The 12,226-nt window shown below is 36.6% G+C and overlaps 1 protein-coding gene across 1 annotated transcript in view; it reads left to right on the top strand.

The window, feature by feature from the left end:
• The window catches only part of CLASP2 (cytoplasmic linker associated protein 2), a 125,727-nt gene that overhangs the window by 65,078 nt on the left and 48,423 nt on the right, over window positions 1-12,226 (top strand). Inside the window, 8 exon segments of the mRNA XM_031553978.1 lie at window positions 179-324; window positions 1,809-1,944; window positions 4,876-4,946; window positions 6,834-6,893; window positions 8,952-9,029; window positions 9,606-9,773; window positions 11,163-11,218; window positions 11,832-12,002. Coding sequence (XP_031409838.1) covers window positions 179-324; window positions 1,809-1,944; window positions 4,876-4,946; window positions 6,834-6,893; window positions 8,952-9,029; window positions 9,606-9,773; window positions 11,163-11,218; window positions 11,832-12,002 — 886 coding nt within the window.

Here is a 12,226-nt window from a genome sequence, read left to right as displayed (position 1 = left end):
CACACTTCTCATACACTTAAACATTTTCATGCACAGTTGTCTCAAGAGCTTCAACTTTGAAACTGGGGACATACATATGTACATTCTTACAATAATTTGATACTTCTAAAAATTATTACTATTTTTAAGGAGAATATGTATTAGTGGTGTGCTAAACTAAATGCCTTGCACTTTTTAGCTCAAGAAAGTTCGGTCGTTGCTTGTTGCTGGAGCTGCACAGTATGATGGGTTTTTCCAGCACTTACGGTTGTTGGACGGTGCGTTTAAGCTGTCAGCCAAGGATCTCAGATCCCAGGTGGTTAGAGAAGCATGTATTACTGTAGCGTAAGTATAGTTTTACGTTTGTTTGTGTACACTGCTAGATTTTAGTGTCATAGAGTCACAAAGTTGGAAAGGACCTACAAGATCATCTGGTCCAACCGTCCTCTCATTGCCATTGCTACCACCAGCCACTAAACTGTATCTCATAGCCCCTCATCCAGACAACGTGAATTCGACTTAAAAGTACTTTTACCAGTGTTGCAGGAAAGATTGTCTTGCTGGGCTACTGTACACTATTACTGATAAAGTGTCAAGATCTGAAACTATAGGGATAATGTAAAAGAAGCATTTCAAAGTAATTTGTTCTTTTAGATGATAAAGATACAGTAAAACACTGTATGTGAAGAGGAAGTTACCATCACTAGACCAAGTACTTAGTGTTAGTACAAACTGCAGCAGGTACTGCTGTACTGTCAGGTTAGTCTTAAAAGCACTTAAGTTTGAGTGTTTGGCATAGGACTTTACTGTGACTATAAAAGTGAGCTGCAGTGCGCTTTGTGCCCTTCCACTTGACTTGAATTGTCTGAGATCTGATTGAAAAGGTAAAACTCAAGTGAAAGCTTAAATAGAACATCATACGTTTTGATGAGGCAATAATCTTAAATTTCTGTGACAGTCTTAACTAAACTGACTTTAAACTTAACTTAACTGACTAATAGAATTAAGACCTCTGCCCTCATTATTTTGGGATATAAGCTGGGAGGGAGGGGGAAGACCTATGTTTACAGCAGAGCAGTTTTTCCTACTTCCATCTTTTCTGTGGCTTTTTTGCCCCTTTGTAAAGGCATTAATGTACTCATTGGTATGCAGTGGCTGTGTATGTCCTAGAATTCAACCAATTCACCCTTGCTCTTTTGGCCTTACAATAGAACAGACCACGGAATGCTGCTGGAACATACAGCGGTCCTTGCCAGGGAAATTCAGGGTTTGAGAACATAATTATTGTTTCCTAGTTGAAGTCGGTAGAAGCATAAGCATACTGTGTCATGTCCTCATCCAGACCTAAAAGTTAGGAATTTTTCATGATCCCTAAAACAATGATGTATTTGTTGTTACTTCCAGATTCTTTTTGTATATACAGTCTGCCTGCATGGAAGCATTTGTTGTCACCACTGGACAATGATGTTACTTTGTGCTGTATGTGTTACCATATTTGTTAGTATTGAAATTATAATGTTGAAAAAATGGAGTACATTTTTATGGATAGCTTACTATGATGAACTCAGTTTTGCCAGCATTTTGATGAGAATATTAGCTTTTATTTGTTTTTCCTTATGAAATAAAGTTACGTAGTTGAACCTTCTAATGTGTCTGCTAAGTAATAAAAATGTTCTGCAAATCCTATGTTTCCAGTGAGGCAAAGACTTGGAAATAATGAAAATGAGAAATTCTGCTGTTTAATGTTAAAACAACAAAATTTATTGTACATTTTACGTAACTAAGAAATTAATTTCAACTAATCAGCTCCATTTCTTTTTCCTATATAGCCATCTTTCAACTGTTTTGGGAAACAAGTTTGATCATGGCGCTGAAGCTATCGTGCCTACTCTTTTTAATCTGGTTCCCAACAGCGCCAAAGTGATGGCAACTTCTGGGTGTGCAGCCATTAGATTCATTATTCGGGTAGGTGTTCCACTCAGTTGTGTTTGCTAGAAATAGATAGCTGCTCTTAGTAGAGATAGGACCAAGTTGGAAATATTAGAATTATCCAGTAATTTTTTAAAGACTGTTTACTGGATAAATAATTTTTCTTCTGAGAAGATGAGTATTATTTATTGTTGGTGTAAAACAACATTATCATGGTTAAGATATTATCAGTATGAAAAGCAAGTCTGCTTTCATGATTTTTACAGTCTTAATCGTATTAAAAAAAAAAAAAGGCATTTTCAGAAGTTATCTGACCTTTTGCAAAAGACAGAGTAAGCTACCAGTTAACAAGCTTATAACAGATTATTGGATAAAATTCTTTTTGCAAGAGAATTATCATTTATAACACATTTAGTATCAATATATGAATATATTGATATGTAACATTAATGTACATTAATATATAAAATATATCTTCACACATATGTATTACATATATAAATACAAAATAAATATTTACTTATTTATTCCATGGAGTTCATAATAGAATGCTGAAGAGCTCAGACAAGTATAGATAAGTTCAGAAGGCACAAGTTTATTGGAGAAGAGTGCCACAGAGATTTGTAATCCTTGAGTTTGAGAACTTTCTAAGCTTTTGATTCCCTAAAGCTGTAACACATGGAGGAGAATATTGTAGGCTAGCTTTGTTGTTTTTTTTTTTATTGTCCGTTCCTTAAGCACCTACTAACAACCTGTGTCTGAGCCAACATACTTAACTGGACTTCTGGAACTTGTACTGCCATATTTATGTTTTGTATAGGAGTGGGAGGCTGCCTGTAGTTTCTAATTTCTAGTTAAATGCTTTGTTGTTCTTTAGTTATTTATGCAAATCGCTTAGTTCTGTTTGATGTCATCAGTGTAACAGTGTCACAGTTGTAGTTTTCTGAAGTTTTAGGAACTTAAGTGTTTTGATCACTCGCACATTCTGTTGCTGTGCTCATTATGTTTTGGAATCTGAAGTTATCATTGTCTGACCATGCCTCTAAGAAGGTTTTCTTGAGAGTTTCTGCATCACCTTCACATCAGCACTTGGGCTAAAAAGTATCAGCATTTCCCTCCCAGAGTTTTACAGTGCATTCTGAGATAACTGATGGCATAGTGTTGAGAGAGGAGGAAGAAATACACCCTTACATAGTATGATTACAGTTCTCTCTGAGAGAAGAATATCATTCACGGTCATATTAGATGAGTTCAGACATGTAGGAAAATAACCCTGGCTTCTTACTTATGGTGGCAAATCAGTCACTAGAAAAGCAACATGAAATTAAAAAATCACTAAATTATGTTAAATTGGTTTTGTTGGTTCAGTTGAAGATGAACCTGTGCATCAGCTACAGCTGCCCTGATTTTGTAAAGCTCCTATTATCTTTAGCTATCCTTTAACATACAGAGCTAGAAACACGGAAGCAGGAACATCCTACCCATTCTGTTCAAATCCTCAATAAATAAATTGCATATGCAGGGTGTTTTGACAGACAGATAATTCACATCTCAGTGTTAAAATGGAAGAAATAAATATCAGAGTTGAGCGAAATGCAGTCCTCCTGTCTATAGAACTCTCCTCCTTGGATTATGTGAGCTGAAGAAAACTTTGTGATCAGTATTAGATCCTAAGCCATTATGACTGATGTGTGCTGAAAAACTCATAGCAGAAATCACTGACTGCCAGTTCACATCTTTGTGCTGTTTAGCTGAATAAAAGCAGGCCTGAGCCTTTGAGTCCTTTGTTGAACATATTCCAGAAATTAGAGTTGATATCTCCGCAGATTTGGAACATGGAAGTTTCATACATTAAACCATTTTATTTTTTTTCTCCCCAGTATTGCTTGTTATTCTCTTGTAGCAGTCACATGCCATTTAAAACTATGGAAACATAAACAAAACACCAAAAAATAGTAGGAACAATTGCAGCTGCTAGGCTGGGTTTTTGGACTCATTCCCTGCTAATTCTGAAGTTGGCAGTACTGTGAGAGCTGATAATTCTTTGTCGGCTCTTTTGATTTCTGTGTTTATATCCTGTAACAATAAACTAAGGAGAAAGGAGTGATACGTGAGATGCTAACAGTTTTTCAGAACTGTAGCTTTGAAGCACGTTCTATAGACTTTAACTCTGGCAATATAAGGGGAGCTGTTACGCAAGTCATCTGATGTATTTATTCACGAAAGGAATAAAGAAATTAACAGAAAGTGCATTTGTTTAATCATATTACTTGGAATTAAAATGGTACTGCTTTATGTCTAAAATAAAATGAGCTGAAGTAAGGCTCTTTTAATTCTGGATTAAATTATTGCATCTAGATTTAATGTAGCTTAAACACTTCAAGTGATAGTTCAAGGATTTCCTTTTTCCATGAGAATGTTGTTTACATTTAGATTTCATACGTAAGTTTGTTTATATTGTATATCATACTTTCATTGTTTTATTGACATATTTTGCATTAAAAAGAATTTGATGTTTTTAATGTTAACCATATTGATGGAACCTTAAAAGAGAGCCCATAGTTTCGGGTTTCTTTTTGCTCCATAACTCTGATTATAAGACTGCTGTGCCTTTAGTTTTCCTTCAGGAAAAACAAATGAACAAAAAAAAGCTGTTTAGAACTCTTCTGAAGAGAAAGTTGCATTTGAGCCTTCAGACATGACTTTACACAGCTAAACACTGCACATCGTAGTGAGGTTGTTGACTCTTGTTGGAAGCACATTTTGTTTGATCTTGTGAGGATGAACAAAAGCTTAATAAATGCACGTGCTAGCAGTAATCTCCTATATGTAGCTTCACTAATAGTTGTAAGAGACCAACTGTAATTTGTATTGTTTCTAATTCTTCTTGAGTTAATTGTTAACTCAAGTAGATTGTGTAAATTCAGGAATACTTTTGTCATTAACTACTTTGTTTACTTTTTTCAGCATACCCACGTGCCCCGACTCATACCTTTAATAACAAGCAACTGTACCTCAAAATCGGTTGCCGTTAGAAGGTATGTTACAATATACTCAAACAGCAACTTACTGAGGTTGTTGCTTTCTAAACATGACAATTGTTTGTTGAAAGTAAACAGCTTTAAAAATGTTTAGCTGTCAGCTCTCAATACAAGGAACTGTGTGTTCTGGTAAGCAACAGTAATGAATGTAAGCAAAGTTACGTGGACACTGTTAAGGAATAGTATTTTCTGACATAATCAGGTGTGCACTGTATCCTTCTGCAGAATTTAATTTCAAGTATTCTTAACACTTGTAGGAAAAAGCACCGTCTATTTTAAAATCAAAAAGGGGGAAATAAGTTCTAAGTTGAATCTCTGGTGCTTAGGCTAACAAGAACAAACAGACCAGGTACTGAGAGGCATTGGGAGATTGTAAGTTAGGTATGCATGCCTTTGCTAAGAATCAGCCAATTACTATTACAATTACTAACTGCAGTTAGAGCTAGTCCTGGCAGACCTAGGGAGGTTAGCTCTTGCAGGAGCACTGCATTATACTCCTGCCTACTGCATGTGGAGGACTTTGTAAGTGGAACTAGGCTGTCTGTGCCCAGATTAATGAGCATACCCCTGCACTGGGCTGTGGGGTTGAGGTAGAGGTATGACATGGTGGGTCAATCTGTTGCCATCTTTAAATGCTGATGTGCATCTTTAGCATGTTTTTTCAAAAAAATGATACTTCAGTACTTGATGGGGCTTTTAATGACTCTCATTACTTCTGATAGTCTGTCGTTTTTTGCACAAAATCTCTCAAAAGCAGTTTATGCTGTTTCTGGATCCACAGTAACCATAAGTGCAATATAGCTATGTATTTACTAGAAATAACTGAGCTTCTACACTGTTTACTCTTTTTAAGCTGCGTTGTCATCCAAAGCAACTACTATCTCAACCTCTCAACTAAATTATACTAACATGTTAAAACTTGCTGTTTTACTTTAAAACACTGGGCAGGCTTCAGCGTTTCCATTTACTTCAGCTTTGTCAAGGAAAATGGTTTCAGTTCATAATCTGGTGCACATCAGTGAAGGCAGCAAAAATTGTATTTCATACTGACTTGCTGCCTTCGTAAAGAAAAACTAAATTAGTTAATAGTGAGAAGAACTTCTAATCCTTTCAGGGCTTTTTTTTTTTTGCCGTGTTTTATACGTGTCCAAATGATTTGGCCAGAAGAAAAATGATATAAAACAGGTCTAAAGTGAAAAATATCCAGAAAATGTAAGAGTTCTATACCATAGAGTCTACTACTTTTTCAAAGTCTCAGTTATCTACACACCTTCCTAATCTGTGCCAGTTGGATTTGTTCACAAGGATTTAGTTTCAGACATACTTCAGAATATGCATTTGCTAATGTGTGTCTGCTGTGTTGTCAGGTATTACGAATTATAATAAATACAATTAAATAACTCATTATATTCAGTGCCAGGAAATACTGAGGAGTACTTTCTGTGTGTATGTCCCATAATAATGGTGCCATGGTGTCATGTTTTCCTTCATGGGACGTACTTTGTAAAGACTTGCAAAAGGATGGGAATAGTGTTTGGGACAGAAAAACAATGCTGGATGAACATTATGGTGTAGCTTAATAGCTGACTTTTTAAAGTATTGATGTATTATTTTTTAATATTAAGATGTTACAGTTTGTGCAAATTTTGAATTACTTATGTAATTCTTGTATTTAGAGGCTAATAAAAGTAACAGCATTGTGTAATAACATGATTTGTACTAAAGATGTTTAAATTTCTGAAGTTTAAAGTTTTGTTGACAGTTAAACACACTTTTATGTTAAGTATTTCTTCCCTCAGTATGAAAATACTGAAGTTGCTGTTTATTCTACAAGCACATTGGAGAAATGAGTATCGATTGATATGTTTTATTCTGTCTTCTTAGGCGCTCCTTTGAATTTTTAGACCTGTTATTACAAGAGTGGCAAACACATTCTTTGGAAAGGTATGGGCCTGTACATTTTTTCCCCCAATAATAAACTACTAACGAATGTTAGTACAGAAGTTTTTTAATTGAATCCTTGAATTGATTATGTTATTGAATGTTTGCTAGCCTTTCTAGTACAGCAGGTCATGTGGCTCATTTAGGTACCAAGGAGTAGGAAATCTGTATGCTCCCACTTTCTGCCTCTTCTCCTTATCTTCTCCCTCTCTTCCTATATTGCATATGAGAAATTGCTTTTCATCTGAAAAAGTTAGTGAATCCTTTTCTTCCTATCAACAGCATCCCATATTTTCCTTTCTCATCCTGTCCTGGAGGATGAGGAGGAGGGGAGCCTGAGGACTCAACCAGCTTCTCTGGCTCAGAAACAGAAGACAGTTCTGATTCAGGCATCTCAGTTTTCATTTTTCTTGTCTCAATTTTTTCAAAGCTCTCATGTAGAGGCATTTCTGCAAGGAGACAGTTTTTGTCCTGCCGATTCTGCTGGGAGGTGTTCAAACTTCACTGTGATACCCGTGTCATCACCGTGATACTGCTGTGTCATGCCTAAGGCCTCGTTGGCTTGAGCAGCCAGAACAGATGTCACTGACCAGAACTTATTGTTGGTCCTGCACACAGCAAGAGATGTTTGAACTGGAGTCAAGTAGCAAAGAAAGTAGCAATCTCTTCCTAGTTGGTCACCATATGTTGCAAATGCTCTATGATTTTAGTAGCGCAGCTTCTGCAAGGCATTAGCTATGTGTCTGGTGATGCTCTTCAATATCAATAATCTCCCAGAGGCTGCCCTAAATGACATTAAGTGCATTTTGCTGATGACATAAACAGGAGATATGCAACCCCTGTTTGGTTCCTTTGCTTTTAGTGGTTATTCTAGAAATGTAGAAAGCAAGCTAACAAAATCAGTGACGTACTTTAGGCCTTTTAAATCACACCCCTCTCTACAGGATCAGGTGCTTTATCTGTCAAAGAAAGGCTTAGTCTGGAGATGGTGTCTGGAAGCAGGACTCAAGTGTATGCTGAGTTTGAGGGTGCCACTAAATTGGAGGAGCTGTTGACTCCCTTAAGGGCAGACATAAGATATTAGAATCACAGATTCACAGAAGTTGGAAAAGACCTCCAGGATCATCTAGTCCAACAGTCCAACTATCTCCAATATTTTCCCACTAAACCATGTCCCTCAGTAGCACATCTAAACGTCTTGAACATCTTGACAGATGTGATGTCTGAGCAATCACCAAAGGATGAGGAACTGTGTATGAGGAACTGTTGTGGTCCCTTGGTTTGCTCAGCCCAGAGCAGAGGAACTGAGAGGAGGCCCGATGGTGGCTGCAGCTCCTCACAGGGAGCGGAGGGCAGCGCTGAGCTCTGCTCTGTGTGACAGCGACAGGGCTGAGGGAACGGCATGGAGCTGTGTCAGGGGAGGGGCGGGTAGGGGCAGGTCGGGGAGTAGGGACAGGGTCTGCAGAAGGTGATGAGCATGGAACAGGCTGCCCAGGGCAGTGTTCAATCGCACCAAACTTGCCAGAGTTCAGGAAGCAGCGAATAATGCTCTGAGACACAGGGTTAGAGTTTTGGGTTGTTCTGTGTGGAGTCAGGAGTTGGACTTGGTGATTTTTGTGGGTGCCTTCCAACATGGTATATTCTTTGGTTCTTCCAGAAACTTTTTGATTCAAGGAAGTAAACTGTTGAAATATCTCTGTATTTACACAGTCAGCATTTCAAAGGCTGGTTAAAGAAAACAAGAAGTGTGTTTTCATTTGTTTGTTTTGTTTAGTTTTTAAAAAAATTGCACTTGTCTGCCTTTCCTGTAGCCTTTACTTTTTTAGAAAACATAGTTTCTACCTTCAGAAAAGGAAATAGCTGGGAAGCCTACTTAAGCCTCTACAGCAGGTGCAGTTATATCATCAGTATGCTTACGCATTTGTTTACTTCATACCTTAGAACTTCTCTCTCTGCTTTCTTTTTTTTTACTTTATTATATTTTAACTATTTAAACTTTACTACTTACTTTAGAATTGAATTCGGAGGAGCAAAATAATATGAGGAATGTTTGTCTTCTAGGCATGCAGCTGTCTTAGTTGAAACGATCAAGAAGGGCATTCATGATGCTGATGCAGAAGCAAGAGTGGAGGCAAGGAAGTAAGTCTGTACTACTTTTTGCTTTGAAAATTTGTAGATTTTACATGAGGGGCTGAAGGGTGACAATACATAATGCGTTAGCCACAGAAAAGGGCAGAAGTTAGATTGAAAAGTTACATGTCTTTCTCAGAGTCTTGAACTATCATCTGATTTCTATTGTAAGAAAAATATTCTGAAGATAGAGGCAATTGCTGCCTTCTTAAGGTATTTGCAAATTCTTGTGAAACAGGAGAAAGAATGTTTGATATTGCTGTATAATAATTTTTTTTTCATGAATGAAGTTATCAAAATTTTTTTCAGCATTTTCATTACTTTAGGCCAGAGTAGAATTATTGTTCCTCACCCTTAGAATCAGTAAGTGAGTGGAGAATTTCAGAGGACAGAGAGACTCATTTATTTTTGAAAAGATGTGTTAGTCAATTTAGTTGGTTCCTTAATGAGCTGGAGAGTTTCTCTTATACTTTGTCTTTTCAATTCAAGTTCCTTTTGCTCTCATCCCTTGTAATCTTTAACATCCTGACTATATTTTGAAGACAATAAAGAACAGTTACAGTTGGTTGTTTTCTTTTTTTACAGGGCTTATTTGGGTCTTAGAAATCACTTTCCTAGTGAAGCAGAGACTCTCTACAATTCCCTTGAGCCACCTTATCAAAGAAGCCTCCAGACATACTTGAAGAATTCTGGGAGTATAGCATCTCTCCCTCAGTCAGACAGGTCATCTTCTAGCTCACAGGAGAGCCTCAAGTAAGGGTCACTTGCCTACTTCTCAGTCTAAAGAAATTATTTTTTACAAAAATGTTATTCAGATATTATTAATTACTCTTCTTTAAATTAATCTGTATTGCTTACCTGAAAATTAAAAATGTTGTTAAAACATGTTGTTAATGACTTGCCAGTAATGTTAAAAACTATGTTATATAGAAATTAAAATTTTAAAATACTCTTAAACTACCAAGTGTTACTTCCTGTACTGCAGGAATTTTGTACTGTATGTAAGTTTGCAGATATTTGAACTTAAATATTACAGAAAGGAAGGGGTAGAACAATAAATAGAAGTAGTTACGATGCAGGAAATGTATTTTTAATTGAGTTTTGAGTAATTTTGTATTTGGATAGATGTTATTTTCCCTGTGTTACACAAAACTGAGTTTTTAGCTTCTAGTATTGATGAAAGTTCTCCCTGTGTTTACTACCCTGAGAAACAGGGACATGGTTTTACTTTGTCTAATTCTCCATGATTTTTGACTTCACTGTACTTACAGATCTCCTAGATCATTGATTAAAAAAAAAATGGCAAAGGAGATTATGGGATGAAAAAAATATGATGACTTGTCCCTACAAAACAAGAAACAAGCTCTATTTGAAACTGCTTAAATGAAATGGCATTTGCAGTAGATTGTGTAAGTGATGAAATTATAACAGTTGTGTAGGACTTTTTGGAGCTCAATTTAAGGTCAGTTTAACCCAGGACTTGCATCAAAATGCTTCCAAAACGCCAGGTATTAATATTAGGAAACCGTTTTATATTGTTGTTGATAGTTAGCTGCAGATACATAGTTCTCTGAGAAATTATATAATAATTCTGACATCTGCATTATCCTTGAGTGCCTGAGCAAGTAACTCAGGTAAATACACAGTATTATGCACCTTCTCTCAGCCTCGCCTTTTTTGTAATAAAAATACGAAGGCTTCCCCTCTTTCATCCATTTTTCCTTGTTACTGCAGACACCACATAATTTGTTATATATCAGTCGTTTTTATCTCCCACTCTTTTTGCATGACAGCTGATTTTGGAGATCAGCTCTGTGGTTAAATAAGAATTCGCTGTGGCAGCCTTATATATTTCTGTGACTTGAACTTTCTGTTATCAAAGGAGAAATGCTCTGTGGTATAGGTGTAGTTTCAGAAAATATAAAAGATGCTCCAATAAAAACATTTGTGTTTTCAGTCTGTATTAAATGTTTTTCTCCAAAAATATCCAGAGAAAGTAGAAGGGGAGAGGCAAAAAAATATATAAATAATCCTTTTGTTCTCTCATTTCACCATGTATTAATTGCCTTTTGGATCTGATACATGGGATGTTTTATTTATAAAAGCCCTTACTTCATGGGTTTATTGGATTTTGTCTTTCAGCCGTCCTCTATCTTCTAAATGGTCTGCAGCCAGCCCAGCCAGCTTTGCAGGCAGAGGTAAGCTAGTGCTATCTAGTTGCTAAGTGCTATCTAGTTTGCTAAGCTAGTATTCTTTAAAATTCTTTGAATTAAAAGATTTAGGTGGAACTTAAAATTTTACTTTGTTATGTATTTACCCTGTTTCAGAATTGAATAATGTTACGTCTCTGCAAACTGCACCTCCTGCTATGTTTTCCTCTCACTCAGCTTGGATTTTACATATTCTCAGTTGCGAGCAAAAGACAAGACAATTTGTTATGTATTGGAATTGTTTGGCTGTTTATCTTGGAGTTTTGTCATGGGACAGCCATTCTCAAAGAAGCAGTGCATTGTTCTGTTGTCTCTGTGTGATAATTGGGCTTGTGGTGTTTGCAAGTGAAAGATTCCTTGTACCTTTCATCTGTTCCAAAGTAGCTGCTGCTGTCTACGTGAGAGAAAACAAATAAAGCAGAATTCAAACAGTTTGATTTTGTCACCAGTTTTCAGAGTTGAATCTCATTTATATTAACTTTATTTCTGAAATACGTGTTTTTTGCAGGTTTGCTGCAGCAGTAGAAAACATTAACCTTGCAAATATAATTAATTCTATTCATTACTAACAATTTGTTGTTGTTGTTGTTGTTGTTACTAGTTTCGGGCAGCAGCAAGAGTGTTCCAAGCCCAGGAACTCTGCAAAGGTCTCGCAGTGACATTGATGTTAATGCTGCTGCAGGGGCAAAGGCCCGCCATGCTTCTGGACAGACAGCTGGAGCTGGGCGCTTGTCAGCAGCTGGTCTGCCTCCAGGATCTTACGCTTCACTAGGTGAGGGAAACATCTTTATCTTTACTGGGAAATTATTTCTGAGGCTTTTCTTCAAAGAGTTATGGGAAGACAAGCCTACTTTTGAAAAACTCTCATTGTCATTTTTGCTAGAGTGTTGTAAAAGAGCATATTTTCTCACGTAAGTTACCAACTTTGCTAGATCTTTTATTTTTCTTCTGCTAGAAGAACACTGATGTAAAGAATATATTCATACTATGCTCTTT

The sequence above is a fragment of the Meleagris gallopavo genome, chromosome 6 (assembly GCF_000146605.3).
Source record: "Meleagris gallopavo isolate NT-WF06-2002-E0010 breed Aviagen turkey brand Nicholas breeding stock chromosome 6, Turkey_5.1, whole genome shotgun sequence".
NCBI lineage: Eukaryota > Metazoa > Chordata > Aves > Galliformes > Phasianidae > Meleagris > Meleagris gallopavo.
The sequence above is the reverse complement of the archived record's forward strand: the minus strand, read 5'-3'. Positions and strand labels throughout refer to the sequence as shown.